This window comes from Strix uralensis, chromosome 15, assembly GCF_047716275.1.
Source record: "Strix uralensis isolate ZFMK-TIS-50842 chromosome 15, bStrUra1, whole genome shotgun sequence".
Lineage (NCBI taxonomy): Eukaryota > Metazoa > Chordata > Aves > Strigiformes > Strigidae > Strix > Strix uralensis.
In genome coordinates this window covers 198,327-220,542 of record NC_133986.1, presented here as the reverse complement: position 1 = coordinate 220,542, position 22,216 = coordinate 198,327, and the positions used below count along the sequence as shown (strand labels likewise).

The following is a 22,216-nucleotide window of genomic DNA, read 5'->3' as shown; positions in this document are numbered from 1 at the left end:
TGTCTGCTAGGTTTTTACCTTGTACTGGTTAACATGCATCAAGAGAGTAACTTTCTCCTAATGAAGACAAAGCTCCCTTGGTTCCTTACTGCCCCCAAGGGGATTTCTGGTGTTGGACCAGCCTCCATACATACAGTTTAAAACCATCCTTTCCCAAAGCATCTCTCATCTAGCACACACCAAAATACATAGATCAAAGCTAAGGGAAGTGAAAATAATCAAGTACTTTCAGTAAAATGTTGTACTAACAACTTGAAAAGAGAACCCATGATCAGAGCCAGGAAACTCATGCTCTGTTCTTGTTCTTACTCACCCTACGATATATAGCTGTAGGTGTTATACATGAAGACCATGTTACTTAGAAAAGGTTAAAAAAAAATCAAGATGGGGGTAACACTGTAAACACCTATCCCAAAGCATCTAAAACACAGCATTTCAGCATTTGGAAATTCCTGGGTGAAAGACACTGTGTAATAAGCAGCTTGCTTTTTCTGCTTTGACAACCTTTCACTCTAAAGCTTCCAGTACTTTGGAGTTCAATCATTTAATTTAATCATTCCATCGCTCTGACATTTGTATCTATTAAGCAGGCAATGAACCACACTGAACAAGGCCCTACTGCATTCTGCGAAACTGATGGCATGCTATAGTGACTAGTCAACAAACTAAAGCGCTCCTCCATTCCCTGTCACTTATATTAGAGAACATGAAAAAGCTTAAACATAACTTCTGAAAGACACTTTTCAGGATAACATTTTCCTAAACAAACTCTGTTAAGCTTGGACTTAAAAAAAAGTATGAGTTACTGAGGACTGCTTTTTTTTTTTTTTTTTAAAAAAGTTACAAATTGGGTTGTTAGTCTAAAATAATGTCTTTAATAGCTCATACGCACTGGGGTTTATCTCAGGTACTTACAAGACACACGTAACAGTTAAGTTATAAATTCTCTTGAACGACAAAGAAGAAACCTGCAAGGAAAGTATTATCGAGCAACTGTGCCTTTATAAATATGTTGATACTAAAAGACGAAACAAGACTGTGTATTATTTTCAGAGTGTCATTCCATAGCTGCATAGTTAAAAATATCTATTTTCATCACCATTTCTGGGAAACACTTTATACACGCAGTACAAAGACTGTTTCAAAAGGTAACAGTGTCTTCTTGCTGCTTTTCAGTAGAGTACTTAAAGAGTCTGGTTGCAACTCCTTGTACAACACAGCTTTCCTCACTAAGACAGGGACAGAGATGGGCAGACACCTCAGGGTACCTCATCAGCTAGAAATTACACGAGAAGTTGTCGGCTATAAGAGCCAGTGGTATCCTTCTCTATAACTTATTTTCACAGTGAGGAAATTAAATATCCGCATTTTTTTTTTAGCATATCTCAACTCTAAAATTTCTCACAGCATTTTATGTGCAGGCAATATAGTCTGATAAAGCTTAGTGAAAGAAGAAATAAAGCACAGAACAATTAATGACTTAACCACAGTCCAAGGAAAAATAACAAAGCCCAGACAAATCAAGAATCGTACACTTCAGTTATTCTCCAGTCAATGCAAACTTGGTTGATTGATAGGATATGATGAACATGGATCTAAATACTCAACCCTTCCATTAAGTAGGATATCAGTTATTGACTGAAGCATGTTCTTTTCTGGCAAGGTAAAATGACCATTCTATTAAAAAACCAGTCTCATCAGCTCAACAGAAGCACTTCGGACAAATTAAAGGTCAACTAAAAGGTCAATCAAGGACAACTATTAAACTGAATGGCTTTCACTGCTGGATTATTTCATCTTTACAGACAGAGAGACCCCCATACACAAAATATTAACTGGTAACACAACTGCCTGAACAGTTAACAAATATAGACAAGTATCCTGCAAGAAAAAGATTAACTAGCTTGAGCAAAACTATGCAAACCCAAGACCATGCATGTGACTAAGTTACATATATGTACAAATGTTTCCTGATGTAGGGTTTAACAAATATGTTTATCACAAAATGTCCGTGAAATAGCAGTGATTTCCAACAACAAAGAATTCTTATGCAGTAGTTCAATAGTGTCTGGTGTTTTTAAATGGGCACAGTTATTTGGATTTTATACCAGTTTAACACTTGTGTAGTACATGACAGACCATGATGTTTTGATTCAAAAGTGTGAACAAAAGCCAGTTGCTGGTTAGCATGGTCCTTCATGCAAGAGTTAGTCATTTGCTGAAGACCCCAACTGGCAGAGAACATAATTTCCTGCATATTCAGCAACTCAATACCTGCAGAAAAAAGCTAAAATAGATTTCAAAAGTTACTATATATATTGACATGCACAGAACACAAAAAAATTGCATTTTGGGGCCAGCTTAAGATTTCATATAACTGTATTTATAGGCAGTTACATTATTTTCATTTTTTGCTTAAATTAATAAACACTAAAATACTTTTTACCAGAGTATACAGGAAAGACAGCCAATTACTTTATACAAACCTCAATTAAACATTGAGTAGTTTTACAGAGATTTCAAATGTACCTAGTATTTATTCACCATTCACTTATTAAATGACATGCAAGAATTCAGCTAATTATACGTTTTTATAATATGAGAAGCTATACCTTTAGTTTTTGAAAGTTTGTCTACCACCAGCAGAACATTTGGCCCACCTTTATCTAAGCTCTAATGAACATCTGTTGCATTAAATGCACTTTGTCAAGCTTAAAGTCTGCTCGAGAGCAAGCAAGAAAAGCGTTTGTAGAAAAGACCAAGTAAAGGCATCACACAGGTTTATACTTCACCTCCTCCACCAAGCTATCACCTTTTCTCTGAGTCAAACACTAGAACACCTTTTTTCCAAAATGTCTAAAAGTGCCATGACTGTGTCTCATCAATAACGAAAAGTTTTCACCTTCCAGGTGAAGTTAAGTAGAACAAAAATATAACCTTCTTCCAAAATTGAAACCTGTGGAACTAGGGCCTGCTGGGTTTGTTCTATTCCGATATGACACGTGAATGTAGTCTAAGCGGATGACATACCTGGGGAACCCTGTCTTCCTCGGTCTTTTGGGCACGTGCCAATACTACACCCAAAAAGCACACACACCTGCCTCGACAGCACTGCCGAACCCGCAGTCCAAAGGATTTGTACGAACACTAAATAACGCCAGGTTATCAGATTTATTTCTGAACTCAGCACAGGCCACTCGTACACTAACAGGCTGCACTACTTATAAAGCGATGGGGGTCGTGCTACCTCCTTTCCCATCGCCAAATTACTGCCTTCCACATCCCAAGACTGTCCTTAGACAGTCCCAGGCAGGACTGGAACCAGCCTCTGAGCCACCGGGGGCCTGCGCCACCGACAATTTTAAACATCCCTCTATAGATTATCCCTTCACCGGCTGAACAACAAGACAATGGATGTAATTTGTTACCGACAGGACTGGCAACAGGGGCCTCCTTCCCAACACCGACCGCTTTCTGCCGCTAAATCTCCCCCCGCCCCCCTCTGAGCAGCCCCGCCCGGTACGGCATGGCCTGGCCTGGCCCCTGCCGGAGGCCCTGCTGCCATGTGCCGGGGACAATGCGAGTCGGGCGGCCGGGCCCGGCCTGCAGCCGTCGTGACACCAGGCAGGGCCCGGCGGCGGGAAGGAGCCGAGAGCGCGGGGAGACGGGGCTCAGAGAGCGCGAGAAGGTGTGTGTGTATGGGGCCGGGGGGGGTGGGGGATGGGGTGTCCCGCTCCCTCAGCTCCGTCTCCCGGCGCCCTCGGCCCCGGTCTGCCACCCCCACCCCGCTTCCCCCTCACACAGGCCTGCTCCGACCTCGCCGCCCGCACCCTTCCCCCCCCCGCCCCGCTTTCCAGTATCACGGCGGCCGCGGCCCCGGCCCAGGCCCCGGTCGGCGCCCTCACCTCGTTAAGCTGCCTCTCGGCAGCTTCCCGCAACGCCGGATCCATGGTGCCCCGCAGGGCCTCGATGATGGTGTTGGGGTCCATGGCGGCGGCGGGAAAAGGAGGAGACGGAAGGCAGGGGCCGGGGCCGCGCCGCGCCGTGCGCACATGGACCCGCCGCCTCACAGCGGCCGCCGGCGCGAAAGGAAGGGAAAGCGCCAAAGGCCCGGATAGAGCCGCCCCCCGCGGCCGCCAGGGAGCGGCGCCCCTTCCGCCGCCCGCGCCCCGCCCCGCACCGCGCGGCGCCACGGGACCTGTAGGCAACGGCCGCGCGCGCCCCGCCGCCGCCCGCCCGCCAGACCGAAGCGGGCGGCGGCGCGCGCACGAGTGGGGAGACCGCGCCGGCCCCCCCTACGCTGCGGGGAGCGGAGCGCCGGGCCAGGCCGGGCCGGGCCGGGCCTGGGAGCGCTCCGCCGCTCGGGTCCCCCTCCGCGCAAGGGCTCGGTGCCTGGCCCGCCGCCTCGCGGGGCGTATGCTGCTTGCCTCACCAACCCGGAGGTTTCGGGCGTGCGGTTGCCCCAAAGCGCGACCCCAGACTCGGGGCGCGGGACGGCCCGTCTGCACGGAAAAACCGCGGCGCGGCGCGGCTACCGCTCGCCGGCCCACAGCCGGGGCTGCTGCGCAGGAGCTGCGGAGGCGCCCCCGCCCTACGTTGCCGACCGCCGGTCCCGGCGATGCGATCGGTGCTGAAGTGCCTCCGGGACGGGGCGGCCCCGCTCGGCGCTGGCTCCAGGTAAGGAAACGCTACCGCCCCCCACCCTGCGCGCTGTCGGCAGCTGCTCGGGTCGCAAAGCGCGGAACTGCAGCGCCGGTGCCGCCCCTGGACAACTGCCAGGGATGATCTACAGCAATAATGGTCAGTGCTGCTTCTTTCCCTCTTCCAGAGGCCGTGCTGAGGCTGCGCTTGTCTGTTCCTGCCCTGGGGTGCCGTTGACTGCGCCCACCTCGGGCTTGTGTGGGGTGTCTCTGCCTGGCCTTGCGCTTCTCACGGCACGGGGGCAAAAAGGGACAGGCGGAGCCCTTCCCGGCTGTGGACAGCGGCCAGGAGCTGCCGCGGCTGAAGCTGGAGAAACCAGAGAAAGGGGAAGAAGGAGAAAATCAAGGCTATCTGGGCAGCACCCCCCTCCCAGTGCAGGAAGAGAGAGCCTGCCTCTCTGCGTGAGGAGGGAGCCCTCTTCACAGTCAGACCGCCAGCGTGCACCCAGGGTCTGCGTGCGTCACCCCGAGTGCGGTACGGCCACGTAGTGCGCGAGCGAGCGAGGCTGCGTGTGTCGGAAGCCTGGTCTTGTAAGAGCTGAGAGACACCCGCGTATTATTCTTTTAGGGGGAGGACAGGCAGGCGACTGGAGTTTCAGAAGAAGAAGAGGGGCAGGAGGAAAGAATGAGAAAGAAGTATCTAACCTGTCAAATTCTCCAGGCAGTACCGAGGGCGAGAGCTGCGGTGAGTCCTGGGCCTTCGGGGCCCTGTCACCCGTGTTGTGTGTCCCGGTCCCTTCCTGCCCATCTCCTGGACCTCTCTCTTTCCCATGCTGCTGTTATTTCTGCCCCCTCCCTCCCCTTTGCTAGACCTCTCCTCTTCTTTATTCTTCTGTCCTGCTCCCCCTTCCTCTCTCACTTTCTCTCTCTTGTCCTACTGCTCCCCTTTCTCATTTCTCTCTGTGCTTTTGTCCTGCCTCTCCCTCCTGTTTTTCATGTTTCATCTCTGTGCTTAGTGCCGTCGCTTTTTAAATTTTCATTCTACGTCTTTTAGTTTGCTGTTGCTATTTCATGTTTCCTTAGTGCTGCCGCTTTTTAAATTTTCTTTTCTGTACTTCTGTTCTAGTTCGGTGTCCCTGTGTGATAATTTTTTCCTTTATTTCAGCAATGCCTGTTGCTTTTAAAATGTTCTTTTTCCCTTCGGTGTCTTTTTAGTGAGTTTTTCTCTTTCCTTAATGCCCTGTCTGTCTTTTTAAATCGTCCCCTCTTTTGTTCGCTGTGGCTGCTTTTTAGTTCCAGGGCGTGGTTGGACCAGATGACCTGCAAGAGTTCCCTTCCCACCTCAAACTGTTCTGCAGTTCCGGAGTCACAGCTGTCACATCCAGGGCCCTGAGCTACCACAGGCGTGAGAAAGTAGCCCCAGGCTTCAAGGCCATCCCGAGTGCCTGCTGCTTTACTCCGGCCGCAGCGCTCCTGAAGAAGTGGAGAAGGTAATTTGCGCTGGTCAGGGTTTTTAGGGCTCAGTGGTCGTGCTGGCACAGGGTTGCGTGGTTGGGTGGTTGAAAGGAACAGTCCAAGAGGGTGTCTGAAATGCCCTTGCAGGGTGGAGGGAGGCAGGAAAGCGGGGGGTTAGAGCTGGCGAGGGAATGCCCCGGGCTGGGGGGCGGTGTGCCCGTGGGTGCCAGTACCTCAGCTGCTGTGTGTGGCTGTCAGCATTGCGGGAGCTATGGGGGTCGTGGACTTTACTCTGCCTCCCCCCAGAAAGCTCTGGCTGACGAAGTTATGCCACAACAGAGACTGCAGCCGTCAGCACCACGGGATGCTGATAATGACCAGCACAGGCCTCGCTGTACTGTCGTTTTCCCTGCTGCTTGCAGTGGATCTGCACTGGCCTTTGATTCGCGGAAAAAGACTCTACAACTCGAAATGGAGTTATAAAGCAGGTATGTTTTACTCTGGCCGGGGTGCAAGGGGATTTCTCCACAAAACTTGCACACCATCAGCACATTTTACCAAAACCTTACAGAGTGTGGATGTACATATTCACTGGATTACATAACACAAACATGCATATGCATGAGTAAGGCTGGGTTAGTTCTAGAGGCTGGTGCCAGCAGTTTATGTTATCTTTGCACCTGTGCATTGCCTCCTGGGGGGCATCTACAGGGGTCTTTGGGAGGAAGGCTCGTAGTCTTTCTCACCTTGTTTTTTCCCCGGAGCATGCGCAGATTCTCTTAGCCAATTTCTTGAACAACAAAAATGTTTTTCAGCCGGTTTACTCATGCTATCTTATTTAAGGGAAGTGTGATAGACAGTAAACTGTTCATCAAATTCCATTAAAGATACTGGGAGCTTGTGACATGTTATTCCATAAACTATGTAGGCCTAAGCTTAATCTTAACTATTACATTGTGTAATGACTAACTGACTGCAAGTGCTTATCTAAGTTGAAATGCTGAAGCAAGGACTCCTATTGTGCAAAAGACTGAAAAGAGGGAGAAGGGAAGAAGGACAAAGGGGTAGTATCTGTACTCTGTAAGATATAAACAAAAGCTTTGTGAGCCACTCTCAGGAAAGCAGGAAATACGAGGAGTTGGTGACATGAGGAAGACCCGGATGGAGCGACCCCCTAGCTGCAAAGTGCGCAGACGCAGGGTACACCTCTCAAAGAGACCCAGATACCGGAAGGCGGAGGATATAAAAAAAATGGACCCTCGGGAAGTGAGTGTGTGCCGTTGGTGGAGCAAGGACTCCCCGGCTGCCCAGCGCTGTTTTGCTTGTTGCCGCTTGCTAAGTAAACAATTGAAATTTTGATTGGCTCTGACTCACATCAATTTCAGAAAACTACTTATAACAGGAAGCAATGAAACTTCTACCATCCGTATATGGCTATCTTTACTCATTACCGAGGCCCAAATAGTTAGAGCACACCTGTTCCTCGAGGACAAAAACATGATATTTTGCTGAACACTGCAGTTCTTGGTAGATTTTCACAGTAAACTGCTTTGTTTTGATGAACACAGCAGTCCTTGGTAAAATTCCACAGAACAGTCTGGGCAAGTAGGATTGTTAGCAATATTAAAAAATACTATAAGTAGTACTATAACTTGCTAGAAGTAAGTAAATAAGTTGCTAAGCAGCTTTCTACTGCAGATTTAGAAAAACGACAGATTACCTCCAGAACTCCCCCACCCCCCCCCCCCAAAAAAAAAACCTTTCCTGTTTGACCAGTCAGTAAACCAGAGGGGGAGGTGGAGTTGAACAGGCCATTATGGGCATTTAAGTGCTTAAATAGAGCCCCATTGTCAGCGGCAGACCCCAACAATGCAGCCTTAAGGACTACACTTCAAGTTCCTGCAGGTCCTTGGCTGGCAGTGCTACATGTCAAAGACATGGTTTTTCCCTTAGGGGAAGAAGGCAAAACAAAAATTTGCATTTACATGGGAGGGTATCCAGTATACCTTTACCAGGCTCCCAGAGTGGGGTAGAAACACTCAGCCACAATTTCTCATGCTGCACTTGTTGAAATTTTATGGACAGTTTAACTCCCTGAACACGTAAAACTGTATCAGTATATAGACAATATTCTAAATGGAGGACCCTCTCCTAACAGGGTGGGAGAAGTGGCAGCAACAGTTTGGCAAACACTGCATGAAGCAAAAATTGAAATTCCGCCTGAAAAATGAGAGGGACCAAGTAAAGAAGTGAAATTTCTGGGCACTTGGTGGATTGCTGGAAGTGCAGCAATTCCACCAGATACTCTGAATAAAATAGAACAATCAGAAATGCCCCAATCTAGAAAAAAAATTACAACAGCCAATGGGTACTTTAGGATATTGGAGAAAACAGGTACCTGGATTCTCCATTGCCTGTCCACTGTATTCGCTTTTACAAAAAGGGGACCTCCCCGTTACTGGGGCTGCGGTCGCACAAGACCGTTGCCGGCACCTTTGGTGCCCTGGCCGGCGCTGCGCTGGGTGACCTCCCTGTAAGCAGGGCTCGGGTCTCTGGCCTTTTGCCACCTTGCCCCACGGTTTGGCTGCCTGGAGAGAAGGGCGGCCCTGTCAGGAGAGTGAGCGGCGCTGTCTCCGTGCCAAGGGGGAAATGGGGCTCTCCGGACCCCACGCCCGCCCTGTAAGCAGGGGAGGGCTGTGTCCCCGGCCCCGGCAGCTTTCTGGCTGCTGGCGGCCTGGCCAGCGTGACCCCCTGGAGTCGGGGCCTGTCACGGCATTTGTCCCTTGGCCACCCGTGAAGCCCCGCAACACGTTGAGTCCCTGTGGCCTGTGTGCGTCCTGGGGGGCAGGTCTGGGGCTCTGCTCTCCTGCTCGTGGGAAGGGATGTCTCCCCGGACACTGGCTGCACAGAGCTCGCTCTCTCTTCCGGGAAGTTTTGTTTGTCCCTGTCTGTGTATGTGTGTCTGTGTGTGTGTGCCTGCCTGTGTCTGTGTCTGTGGGTGTGAGTGAGCGAGCGAATGAGCTTCTTGTTTAGGTCCCCATTGAAAACACTGCAGCGTACTTAGCTTAAACTTCCCGGGAGGGAAAGAAGGGCTCTGTGCAGCAACAGGGGGTCGGTCCCCTCTGAGCCCGCGAGTGGAGGGCGAGTCCCGGCTTGCCCCTCCTTGCCCCTCCTTTCGAAGGAGAGAGCGAAGCCGCATGGCCGTAGCGCGGCCAGCGTGCGACCCGCCTGTGTTCAGGGCCCGGGTCTCTGCCTGGGTGGCCGCCTGTCCTGCTGGCGACCTGCCAGCGTGCCCGCCCTGTACTCGGGACGAGCGCCACGAGCCGTGGAGCCCTCTGTCCCCAGGAGGTGCTCGGCCGCCCTCTAATCAGGGCTGGGCGGGCTGCCTGCGGTGGGCAGCCAGCAGAGGCTGCCCTGTAAGTCCGGGGCTGGCCAGTGACCTGCAGGCCCGGGCACTCTGCAGTGCCGGCAGCGGCTTGAGGCCCCTGTAAGCAGGGGCGCAGCCACTTTGGCCGCTGCTTTGCGTGGCCAGCTCCCCTTTGTCCAGAGTTCCCAACTCCGAGCCCAGCTCCAGCGCCGGCCGGAACTGCATGCACGGCAGCCCCAGAGCGCCTATTGTGTGAGAAAAGCTGATCTGTGAGGTTTTTTGGGGGGCGGGGGTTGTTAAGGTATACGGGGTTGTGATTGGGAGGGCGTCTGGGATTTGGGTGGTGCTGTGGCAAGCTCTGTCCAGGCGCCGGCGTCCCTCTCAGACCCGACGGCGTCCTTCTACCGTTGCAGCAGCTGGTGGTGGAGAACAAGAGACGACCATCACGTGCAGAAGGACCTTCAAAGGTAAGAGCGAGCGGGGGGATGAGCGGCAGCGGGCTGCCGAAGAAGCGAGAGAAAGCAGTCCTCAAGCATCCCTGCCCCTTTGGGGGTGTTTTCTGTGCCTCTCAAGCAGGTACTTGGCTCTTGGCAGTTCCCCAGAGTTTTAGAAACTGCTCTAAATCCACCTGAAGTTGACTCGACTTCCTGAAGTTGTCTGAAAACTCCTTTTTTTAGTTTGATGTGGCCGCACCAGCTGTGGGGAGCAGGAGGGCTCTGCAGCCACCCGAAGTGTCCTTTGAGGCTGTGTGGCATGCCGGGGGAAGAGCAGTTGGGAGCAGGGATTTGGAGGTGGTTTCCCCTGTTCTGAATGCTTCTCTTTCAGCACCTGCACGGTTCTGATGTAAAAAGTGGAAGTGTTGAAGCCTGAGCAGCAGGCCCTGAGCCGAAGCTGCTAACTCAGTATGTAATCATTAGCGAGATATGTATGGAAGACGTAGCTATCTTGAATGTGTATTTATCTTTCTTTGTGTGTGGATAAAATAACAGGGTCATGGAGACTGTTGTCTGTCGCTGTGGCCTGATGCGAGACCTTGCGCCTAATGCAATTAGATAAGCCGAGGAACTCCCTTAGCTTCTCCCCTGAGCCCTGGCCAGGCTGTGGGGGAATCTAATGTGAGATTGAAACCAGATATTTCCGCTCAAATCAAAGGTGCCAGCTATTCTGGCTTGCTGATTTTTGGGTATATAAGGCGGGACCCGCTCACAGCGACTTTGGAAGCCTCACCTACAGGTAGACGCACCGCGTAGGACTTCCCACTTGCCGGGAAAGGCTCTCCAAATCCTCGCTGTAACCGGGGCTGCCCAGCGCCTGCGGGTCTGGATGATGGGAACGGGTGCAAGTGGTGATGGGTCTTTCTTAATCGCTATTCCCTCTTTCTCGGGTAGTAATGATTTGATGCATTACCCTGTGTTTTCTTGTTTGTTTGAGTGCACTATTCTGTGTTTTCTTACTGTATGTTTTCTGTATTATTCTGTTACATTATTTAGTTATTTCTAGTAAAAGATGCCTGCGCTTTTCACTCTGGTGTCCGAGTTTAATTGATACCCCTAATCAGCAAAACAGGGGGAGATCAGGTGGCGGTTTCCAGAGACGAGGTTGGTGGTGGGACGGTGTCGCCGTAGGAGCGATTTTATGTTGGTTTGGCTTTGGGCTGAGCTGTAGCCGGCGGGGCGCTAGTTCCTGGCAAGGGGATGGACGGGCGAGCTGTCGGGGCCAGCCAGAGCCGCAGCTGCGCGTGTTCCGCAACGGGACTGGTGTGCAGAGCAAAGTGGGGAGGGTTTCTGAGAGCAGACAAGGCCCCGGCCCTCCCTGACTGTCTCAGCCTCCATCCTTCTGCATCTCGAGGCTGAGGAGGCCGTCAGTAACTGCAGTGTTCCCATCTCCTTCCGAGAAGCGCTGCAAACCTGCGCCTTAGGAAAGTCAAAAGAAAGCGTCACCGCCGCGAACTTGTGAGTTTGAGTGCCGCTTCCACAGCGAAGGTGTTCGTCGGAGTGGACTGGGGTCAAATTGCTGCCCGGTTGGGGGCAAAAGCAGGAAAGGTTCCTTTTGAGAAATGCAAGGTGCTGCTACTGGTAAAGGTGTAAACGATCGGCACGACCGCTTCACTTCTTAACCTTCTATTTTAATGCCGTTAAAGTTGAGACAGACCCCGGAACGTGCCTGAGCGAGTTGCCAAGAAGTGCAGCACACCCGTGAGCTCGGTGAAGGAAGTGAAGCAGCAGCAGCAGCTGCCACTCCACAACCATGGAGTGTTTTCCTCCACTCCCTCCCTTTCTCCTGAACTTTCTCTAATAAAACTTGAGCGATTCAGGAAGGGTTTGCCCTGCCTGTGCCCAAACTTGAGGCAACGGAGCCCCGTTGTGCTCATCTGCAGCTCATAAGTTGTGTTGGCAGGTGAGTGCTGGCGAGTGGGAGTGGAGGTGGCCGGGGGCAGTATCCCCCCTCAGGGGGCAACTCTCAGAGAATGCCCGGGAACCAACGACAATCACGTGTCAGGCTAACGCTTTCTTTCCCTAAAAGGCTGCAGAGCCTGGCTGGCTCTTTTCCTTCTTTCCCGAAAGCCTTGCAGGTGTGAGTGACGGGCCGCCGCCCGAGCACCTCATGATGTCAAATGCAGTGGAGAAGTAGCTTGCACTTCCACCGGGATCAGTCGTTCTCCAAGAGTTTCTTCAGATCTCGTATGTAGCTAAAACTCCCAGGTGAAGACTCAGTTACCCTTCAGAAATACCAATTACGATTCGTATTGCGGTAGCGCTGAGGAAACCAGTGCCCCGTTCCATTTGACATGGACTCACCTACAGAGATCATCCCTGTGCTAAGTCCTTAAAGACATACATGCACGAGACCCAGACAAGGGTCGTTAAACCCTTTTGACAGCTGGGGAGCCAAGGCAGAAAGGCACGCGTGCTGTTGTTACTAGCGCTCCCGTGGTAAAGGTTACACTGCTCCGACCAGCTCTTCAGTATTCTCTGGTTTCTTCCTCTGCCCCTTGCAGGCGTTCGACAGTGTCCTTTATCCCTGAGGTAACCTCTCGGGTTCCCCATGTTTGTTGTATTTCTGTTTAAGTATTTTCTCAGCTTCATGCACTCATGGTCGCCACACGCTAGTTTTGGGGTCTTTGCCCGGTTCAAAATCACATGCTCGTATGGCTTCTTGTGTTACTGACAACAGTGGAGGCGGTTCAGCCTGAGCAGGGACTGTCCTCGTTAGTTGGCAGTGCTCACGATCTTCATACTATGTCTGCATTTCATTCTCTTTTGGGGAAAGAAAAAAGTCAAGTTAATCAGTTTTACTGTCTGCGCATGCACCGCGGTGGCCCCGGGACTGGCGGACTGGCAGCTCCTAGAGCGCGAGTTCGGGGGTGAGGGGCAGTTCAGGCGGTTAATCCCGGTGCTGGTCGCTATAGTTACCGCAGGGGGGAGGGTGGGAGCGTGGGCCGGGCTGGAGGAGCCCCAGGGTCGGGCAGTGAGGCTGTGGGCAGCGGCCCCTCCCTGTCCGGGACGGTGCTGGAGGAGGAGCCGGTGCGAGCCGAGGGAGCAGCAGAGAGAAGGGGAGCGGGGCCGCGCGGTCGGTCGCCTGGCGGCTGCCGGGTAAAGCCGCGACGGGGGTGCCGCGCGGTGCGGCGGGACCGGCGGCAGAAGCCGCTCCGGGTCGGGGCCAAGCGGCGGCGGCGCTTCCCGGGGCCGCGCGAGGCCGGGCTTCCGGGTGCGTAGGTGGCGTGGCTCGTGTTGTAGTCACGTGAGCGGGGCTTCCGGTGCACGGTGGGAGCTGTAGTTTTCGCGCACTCGGCTGCCCGACAGCTGCGTCGCTCCCGGGCGCGCGCGGCACGGCACAGTCCTCGCTACCGGCGCGGCCCCGCGGCGCAGCGCGAGGGGCGGTTTTGGGGCGGGTTCGTGCGGTTTCCCGCGGGCTGCCCGCGGCTCCCCCAGGACCGGTGTGCCCGTGCCCCGGCAGTGCGCATGTGCGGTGGCGCCCCCGGAGGTGCCGCAATCCCCAAGCGCTTCCCAAACCTGCCCGTGGTTCTCTGGGGGTGCAGGGCTGTGGGGTGGCTGCATTCCCCCCCCACGCCCCTCGGTATCGCCCGTGGGGACTGCGGAGGGGGTCAGAGAGCAGACGAGTTGAGCTGTGCTGTGGGCCAGAAATGGAGGCAACGTTTTGCCTTCCTGGGGCTTGAGAACAGACGCGTGTGGCTGATTGAGGGGCTCTGAAACAGACGGAGTTGTGTGGCTTTGGGCTCAGAAACAGAGGTCAAGTCGTGCGTTTTTGGGACTTGCGAAGAGGCTCAGCAGGCAGGTTTTTGGGCTCAGAAAGAGGCACTAAGGCAGCTGGTTTGGGGGCCAAAAGCAGAATGCAGTTTGTCTGGTTTTGCAGGCAGGTGAGAGGCGGAGGGTTGTGGGAGGGCCCTGGGGGCTGCGGGGGAAAGGAGGGGGTGGGGGTCAGGGTGGTATGGGACCCCGAAGCTTGGGAGGCCGGCGTGCACCAGGCCAAACTCCACGTCTGCGGTGACTGGCGGCGCTCTGTCTTGCGGGTGATGGAGAGGAACCTGTTGAATGCGGGAGCATCCCAGTGAGATGATGTGCTCCTGATGAGGATGGATTCTGGAGCGTGCTCTCTGAAAGGTAAGTCAAGGGGCAAAAGCCGTGGGTAGGGTGGGGCCAGCAGAGGCTCTACCATCAGGGCTGTGGAGAGGGCTATTTAGGCTTCCTTAAGTCTGGGGGAAGAGAGCAGGGTCTGTCCCACAGGATGTGCATGTTCTGGCCTGTGTCTGTGTCCTCGTGTCGTTTGTGGTGCCTGTGTTCTGTCTTGGATGCGGTGCCTTCCCCACGTCTCTGTGGTGCCCCGTGGGCTCTCTGCACGGGACATGCACCTTGGTAGGTGTCCAAGGGGTCTCGGATGCCTTGCTGCTTTGGAAAAGAGCCCGTTGAGCACTCCCCATCTCGTGAGTGGAGCTTACAGCGTCTTTTGCATCACAGATGTTTGTGGAGGGTTGCCTTTGTGGAGGAGATCTGGGCCAGAATGACAGCTCTGCTCTTCAGAGTTCTGTTTCCATAGAGGTCCCTCCCCTACAGCACTTCACCCCCCGTGTCCTTGTGGGCCTTGGTCTTAAAGCCCGGCTCCTCCCACGTCGGTTGTTCTGGTTGTGTATTGCACTGCAGCACTCGCTGTCGGTTTTGACTACGCCTTGCTTTGCAGGGCTTTGTGTTCTGCAGGTGACACGGGGCCATCTGGATCCCCAGAGCAAATCCTCGAGCGAGGTTTGCCGGAGCATACAAACGCAAGCGAAGGAGGAGCGGGAGCGGGGCCCGTTGCGAAACATCTTCCTTGGCTCCCGATTAGGAAGGCTGACACCGTGGGGGCGTGTGGAGCAGCGACGCTGCCGAGGCGCACGGTGAGGCAGTTCCAGGGGTGGGTTTAGAATGGGGGTGATCTGCCACTGTGGCAGGTGGGCAGTGGAACGGATGTTTGGAGTGAGGGGTGGATCGAGTGGCTGTTGAATGAGCGTCATTTTCTGAATGTGTCTAACCTTGTGTGTGTGAAGGTTTTTTCATTTCAGGTTGTATTTAGTGTTGAGATAGTAAATGTTTTTTTAAAATTGTGTTTAATAAAAAGCCCTGGTGGGGGTTCGGTGTCTCTCTTACTCAGACAGAACCCTTCCTCAGGCTTTCTCTGTGCCCCTGAGCTCTCTCACAGTCTTCACTGCTGTCTTGGATGTCTCCATTCAGTTGCTCATCCCCTGAGGACATCTGTACGTTGCTGGAACGCCTTGACTTTTGCACCGTGTCCCAGAGCCGCCTTCTGTCTCTCTTTCAGTCTCAGCACCCTGCTCCTGCTGTCATCACGCCTACTGAGGCCAACCTCCTCGTGCCCTGCAGCCCCCTTTTGGCACCGTGGCGCACTCTGCACCCTCCTTCCTCCCTGAGACCCTTTCCTGATGCCACCTTTCATCTGCAGAACGCTTGCGTTGTCCTCTGTGCTAGCTAGGATACCTACGTGGTCCCCTGAGGACACCTGCAGTTTCTTCAAATCCCCTCCAGACTTCTTCGTCATGTCCTTGAGCATTCTTTTGGCTGTCCTCCTCTGCTGCTGTCACGATGCCTCCCAAGGTCTTGGATGATCCCTGCAGCACACTTTTAGCCCTGTAAGTCTCCTTTGGACTTGTTTTGTCGCAATAGCACCTCTCCTAAGATCTCTGTTCCCAAAAAAGAGCATTCATTTTCTTCTTTATGCCACCTAGGATGCCTCCTGAGACCTTCTTTGTGTACCACAGCCCTGTTTTAGCTCCGTAGCGGACTTGGACTCTCTCTCATGCCCTCAGAAACCCATCCTCAGGTGTGTTTGTACCTCAGAGCACTCTTAATCATCCTCTGTGCCATCTAGGGTGTCTCCATTTGGTCCCCGCCTCCTGACGACATCTGTACTGTTCAAATCCCCTCCAGACTTCCTCCTCATGTCCCTGAGCCTTCTTTGGTGCCTTTGGCCCAATCAGGACCTCTCTAAGGGTGTCATGATGCCTATCGATGCCTTCAAGGTTGCCCCTAGGAGACTTCTAGCTTTGTAGCAGACCTCGCAGCCATCTCATTCCCTCAGAGGGCTTCCCGAGTGTTCCTGCTATCTGTGACCCAGCCCAGTCAGTCTGTCCTCTCTTCCCTCTAGCCGTGCCTCTGTTCGTTCCCTGGCCCTCTGATGACGTGTTTCCTTGGTTCAGATCCCCTCGGGATTTAATCGTCATGTCCCCAATCCTTTTTCTGTCTCTCTGGTTCCCCCGGGACAGTTCTCCTCCCAGTCACGATGCCTGCCAAGACCTTCCTTGTGGTCCGGTTCCGTCCTGTAGCACTTTAGGTGGGGCCGTCTTTGAGCCGCACACGAACTCATTTGTTCCTCTGTGCTAGCCAGGATTCCCGTGTTTAGTTCCCAGCCACCCAAGACCATCTGTACTCTGCTCAGGTCATCACCCGAGTTCCTCCTGGCTGTCCCTCAGCCTTCGTTTATCCATCAACCCCGCCCCCACGATCCCTTTCCTCACAGCCGCAGTGCCTGCTGAGACCTCCCTCGATCTCCACAGCACCTTGAGGCACTCGATCTCCTTTTCTCTCTCTCTCGTTCTGTCAGAGCCTCCCTCCTTTCTTTGCTGTGCAGCGTTCCTTTTTCTTTCTCTCTGCCATCGAGGGTGTCTCCGTTTGGTTGTTCTCTCAGTCATCTGTAGTTTGCCCAGATGCCCTCCTGAGACTCCAGGGCCCTCGCTGTGTCTGCAAGGCTTCTTTTCTTACCGTGCTTCCTCCTAACTCCTCTACTCTGTATAACAGTGTCTTCCGAGTCCTTTTGCATACTCCACCGTGCTCTTGTGGCACTTCAGCTCCCTTTGGATTTTGTTTTTTGGCGCTCTTCAGAGCACTCTTCTCTTACTCTCTGGCGTGTCAGCCTGCACACATATGTGGGTTGGAACTGCCCTGCCTGGGGGCACAGCGATGTCGGTCAGGGGAAGAATAGCACTAAGAGTCTGTAGTTAATGTTGATTTGCCTGGACTGTTTAGGTACAGCCCGTACAGCCCCCTCGGAGCAAGCAGCCCTCAGCAGCAGGCAAGGATGTCACGGGGATGACCGGAGCTATCTGGGAGAGGCTGCGGGAGTGGTAGTTGAACAGATGGAATCTCAAAGGTGTTAAGGCTCGTGTGTGTAGGGCTTAATGCTGTTTTGTTTCTATGGTTTTTTTTTTAATGGCAGGCTGTAATGAGACCCTAGACAGTGTTCCTACATGGAGTCAAGAACTCTGGAATTGTTAAGCTGTCACTCAGCATCCAGGTGACCTGCTTAAAAATTTTTTTCAGATCCAGAGGGACAATATATGCACCAAAGAGTGACAGAGGCAGCGAGCAGGGCACTGTAAGAAGGTGGGTCAGCGTGTGGTGTCGGTGGAGAAGACGTGACTGGTTGCTACATGACTGGCTTATCGGTTTGGGGTTTTTTTTGTTTTGAAGGTGCAAAGCAGGATATCGGCACCGGAGATGACTCAGGCAAGGTGAGACGCGTGGGCTGAAGTAGCAGTTGTTTTTCATGTGTCGTACTGTTGGTGAAACTAGAAGCATCTCCTGTTGTCTGTGTCTTTACAGGTGGTACCCAGGCGTCGACGTGGCGACCGGTAAATGTCAGAGGCAGGGTGGGTGAGCGGCCAAGGTAACGGGGCAGGAGATGGCAGTCGGTGTGGGCAGGCTGCAGGTTCAGCTTGTGCCTCTCGCTTTGGTTTATGCAGGTGCCACATGTAGGCTGGGAGGGGCGAAGCCGCGTGCCGCTGAGCAGTCCAGGACAGCGAGGCGGTTGTCGGCTGGGTCAGGGTTTCAGTGCAGAGAATCACGTGGCAGCTCGATGAAGCATTTCTCTTTGGTTTTGCAGGAGCCGGGCAGGCTGCCTTTGGAATCGGATGAGCGTTTGAGGTGAGCTGGGTGTTAGAGAGGAGGAGCACGGGGCTGGTGATTTCTCGCAAGCACAGTGGTAGCTCTCTGTCTTTTGGTATCGTAGGTGCCACGGGCCACGCTGGCCGCAGCGTCCGACACTGGACTCTGCACAGAGCAGCTGAGCGGAAAGCCCCGTGGCTGTTGAGGTGGAGGGTGTTGTGGCAGAGGTGTGTCAGCTGACGTGATGGTGACTGCTGGCACTGGTTTTTTTTGCAGATGATGAAGAGGAACCTGGCAGCTGCAGGAATGTCCCGGTTAGCTGATGTGGTTTTTGTTGAGGATGGATTCAGAACCCCGGCCCTCTGAAAGTTGAGGGATGAGGGACCGCTGCCCTACAGTGTCTAATCTTGACTTCAGTTAGAAAGAGACTTTACAAAATGGAAACCTTTCTCAAGGAAGTTTCATTTTATGAACTCTCCATCAGAGTGGATCTTCAGAGATGATGTATTTGGCAGTAGTACTCTTGGGTGGTGCAGCTGGCCTGACGTCCCTGCTAATTATGGAACACACCAACCCCCCCCCCCCCCTCGTCAAGTTGTCTGTGTGTATTTTGGAGATAGTCTAATGGTATCAGCTCACAGCTGGGCGAGTTCAGGGAATGCAAAAGGAAAATCAAATACTTACACATCTAATAAAAACGCTTCTATAAGCATATGCCCACCTTTACAACAAAGAGTGAAGGACTGAGCTTTATTCTTTATTCTTTGTTTTACCCTTTAAAGTTTTACACTTCACTTCTGATTTTATTGACCCAGCAAGCAGGATGTGCAGCAGCAGCAGCAGCAGCAGCAGCGCAAGGGTCGCGGCGGATCCGTCGGCCGTAGGTTGTGATGACGGTACGACCTTGTCCAGCAGCCTCACAGGGTTCCCTCCCTGCAGCCCTGCTGTAAGGATGGGATGAGACATTCCGACACCACCAAGAGCGTTTGCTTTTATGGGCAGAATGTGCTCGGGATCGTATCGATCGGCCTTGCTGGTGATTTGAGGAGTTGAAATCGCTCCGGCCTTGCCAGGGTGTGTTGTATGTGGAGCTGACCTGTTCATGCAGAGTCCTCCCCAAGCTCCACTGCTATTCCGTCCCTTCTTCTGACAGAACTTTCTTCTGTGTTAGTTTTTCAAGATGCCGGAATAGGATTTGGGGTTTTTGTTTTTCAGGTGTGTTGTTGTCAGCATCTTCTGATGCTCGACAGGTCCCCCTGGGCCAGGTTTGCCTGGCAGCCATTAACCCCCTGACAACGGGGCCAGCCCTGTGTCGCTGCCACGGCACAAAAATACCCCAAGCACCCTGATTCAGGTTCTGCAACGGGAGGGAAAAAAAACGGGTTTTTTTGGAAAAAAACCTTCAATTTGGGGCTCCTGGGAAAGCCAAACCTGCCTGGCTTGGTGCAGCTGGAGAGCAGAAAACCCACCATTTTCATGCACAAAACCAAAAATCACCAATTTTGATGTTGTGGAGAAGTGCTGAAAAAAAATAAAATGGAATATTTTGGAAAAGCAAAAAACCCGATTTTTGTATTACAGAAAAACAAAAAAAAAACCCCAGACCCAATTTGGGGAAAATCTGGGGTGAGACGCTGGCTGTTTGAGGGGCATTGCTGGGGGTTCTCTGGTGTGGATTATCCGGTGAGGGTCAGTTCTCCAGCGTGGATCATCTGTTGGGGTTGTCCCAGGTGAGTGATCTGCTGCGGGTTATCCCGGGTGGACTCCCTGGTGCGGGTCATCCTCACCCGTGTCCCCCCACGCGCGTTTCTACCCACACACAGACCCCGCTGCCGTGTCTGCCCCAGGTTCCCCCCCGCCCCGCGTGAGGTTTTTCCCCCCCACAAAAGGTGGGTGTGTGGTGGTTTTTTCTTTTATTAAACTATTTGTATCTCAACCCACGAGTTTTCTCACATTCCCCTTCCCATTCTCTCCCCGTCCCGCTGGTGGGGGGTGTGAGCGAGCAGTTGTGTGTTGCTCAGTGTCCAGCTGGGCTCAAACCACGACATGAGGTGAGTTGCCAGCCCTGCCGGGCTGATGCTTTAGGCTCTCCTTGTTATTGCCACCATCCCGATGGGCCGTCCTCGTTCACTGCTGCTTTCTAGTGCCTGTTGCTCTGTAAGCAGCAGTGCTCACGCTGTGCCCGCAGACCCATCTGCCGACCTCTGGGACGTAACTCTGCCAAAGAGAAAGAGCTAAACGGCCCCGGCACAATCTGCAGCCGTTCTGCCTCTGAAGGGACCCGCCGGCCCTTCTCCTGCCCCTTCCTCTGCCCAGCTGGGCTGGGAAAGTACGGTTGTTGCAGAAGCTGCTACACACCCTGGGGTTCCTTCTTAGGCTGTCGGCTTTGCCCTGTGTCTGGGCTGCCGAGGCCATCGACTGCGCGTGGGACACAGGCAGCCTGGAGAGCTTTAGCCCAAGTCCTTCCTCTCCCCTTTGGGCAGCAGCGGTTCTGCCGCTGCTACAGGCAGCCGCTTTCTCGGGGGCGAGGGGCCGGGACGGCAACAGGCCGCTGCCCGCTCCAGTCAGAGGAAGAGGCTGTTCTCCGGGCACCGGGCGCAGGGCAAGCGGAGGGACGTTCTGCGCTGCCGATGGCTCTTCCCGAGGGAGCTGTGCTCTGGTTTTAGCAGAAAAAGGTGTTGGTCCCAGGCAGCCGCGTATGGCTGTGCACAGCTATTTGGCCGGTGTCTTGCTTGTTCGAGTAAAGGCATATTTCTTGCCTTGCAGTCCTGCTGACAGGTCAGAGGTTCGAGTTACAAAAGCCTTTTGCCATCAAAGCAAGATGACCGCTAGATTTCCACCAGCACTGTATGTCAGCTGTGTTGCTAGCTGAAAACGGCTGGCAGGCCAGGAGATAGCTAGAGGGGTCTCAGTTAAAGAAAGCGAGGGTTGAAGTGCGTGTTTTAAGGAGGTGAATTAGGCAGCCGAAGGCACTGAGCTGCTCGCCTGACCCAGTGGCAGAACAGTCCCTCCAGCCCACCAAGTACTGCGTGTTGCAGGCAGCAAAGTGCTCGCTGGTGGGAGCGGCAAGGAGCACAGGGCTCCGCGGCTGCCCGGAGCAAAGACGGACCCTCCCGGGCTCTGCGGTCCCCTGCTGAGGACATCTCCCAGCCCAACGGGCCTCTCTGCTTTCCCTGCCGCACGGCTCGCTGCGCGCTGGAGGGCAGGCTGGGGAGGAACTTTGTGCGGCGTCTCCTCTCGAAGGGACGGGCCCTGCCCAGTGCGCCTCGTGTGGATGCCGGGGGAGGAGAGCAGAGCACCGGCAGCCCAGAGGTGAGGAAAGGTGCAAACAGCCCCGCAGAGCCCGCGGGTCCCCAGCGTGTCATCGCTGCTGTGCAGCTCCGCCGCTGGCCCCGGCTCTGCTCGGCCGTGCTGTTTGCTGTGAGCGCGGCCGCCCCCCTGGGACAAAGCAGCTTTCCGTCTGTGCCCTGCTGCCTTCAGCACCCGCTGTGCTGCCGCCGGGGTGAAAACTCTCTCTGCAGTGTCTGCTGCCGCGCTGCCGCCGCTGCCGGGGGCCGGGGAACGCGAGCCCTGTCCGCCCGGGGAGCAGTTGCCGCGTTGGGATGGTAGAAGGGGGCTGCTGCGGGCGGCATTTCTGCTGCCGGGAACTGCTCCGAGGGGCGGGATGGGGCGATGGCGCCGCCCGGCGGGAAAATGTCGGTACTGCAGCGCGGGGCCGGGCTGACGGAGCGGCGCGGCTGTTTGCCGTGTTTTGTGCTGCCACCCTGTGGTTAAAGACGGGTACTGCAGCCCGGGGTCATGCTCGGGAAGCGCCGCCCCCCTCCGTGCGCGCTGTCGGCGGGTGCTCGGAGCGCAAAGCGCGGAACGGCAGCGCCGGTGCCGCCCGTGAGCAGTGGCCGGGGGCGATCTACGGCAATAACGGTCAGTGCTGCTGCCTCTTGCCCTCTTCCAGAGGCTGCACTGAGGACACGCTGCCTGGCCTTAATCCCGGTGCTGGTCGCTAGAGTTACCGCGGGGAGTGGGGGAGCGTGGGCCGGGCTGGAGGAGCCCCAGGGGCGGGCAGTGAGGCTGCGGGCAGCGGCCCTTCCCTGTCCGGGACGGTGCTGGAGGAGGAGCCGGTGCGAGCCGAGGGAGCAGCAGAGAGAAGGGGAGCGGGGCCGCGCGGTCGGGCGCCAGGCGGCTGCCGGGTAAAGCCGCGACGGTGGGACCCGCGCGGTGCGGCGGGACCGGTGGCAGAAACCGCTCCGGGTCGGGGCCGGGCGGCGGCGGCGCTTCCCGGGGCCGCGCGAGGCCGGGCTTCCGGGTGCGTGGGCGACGGGCGGGCGCTGTAGTCACGTGAGCGGGGCTTCCGGTCGGCCATG

The 22,216-nt window shown here is 54.4% G+C and overlaps 2 protein-coding genes across 2 annotated transcripts in view; one reads left to right on the top strand and one right to left on the bottom strand.

Annotated features, from left to right (window-relative positions):
- Positions 1 to 4,149, bottom strand: part of IPO7 (importin 7) — a 38,343-nt gene extending 34,194 nt beyond the window's left edge. The window contains exon 1 of the mRNA XM_074884708.1: positions 3,906 to 4,149. Coding sequence (XP_074740809.1) covers positions 3,906 to 3,989 — 84 coding nt within the window. The 5' untranslated portion in view covers positions 3,990 to 4,149. The remainder of the gene's footprint in view (positions 1 to 3,905) is intronic.
- Positions 4,150 to 4,781: 632 nt separating this feature from the next.
- On the top strand, positions 4,782 to 19,417 carry LOC141950238 (uncharacterized). Its single transcript, XM_074884812.1, has 12 exons — positions 4,782 to 4,800; positions 5,111 to 5,175; positions 5,269 to 5,385; positions 5,934 to 6,130; positions 6,402 to 6,583; positions 9,876 to 9,929; positions 14,676 to 14,854; positions 15,277 to 15,604; positions 15,701 to 15,795; positions 17,292 to 17,354; positions 17,442 to 17,482; positions 17,574 to 19,417. The coding sequence occupies exons 1-8, from the start codon at positions 4,782 to 4,784 to the stop codon at positions 15,445 to 15,447; spliced, it is 984 nt and encodes a 327-aa protein (XP_074740913.1). The 3' UTR covers positions 15,448 to 15,604; positions 15,701 to 15,795; positions 17,292 to 17,354; positions 17,442 to 17,482; positions 17,574 to 19,417.
- Positions 19,418 to 22,216: the final 2,799 nt, after the last annotated feature.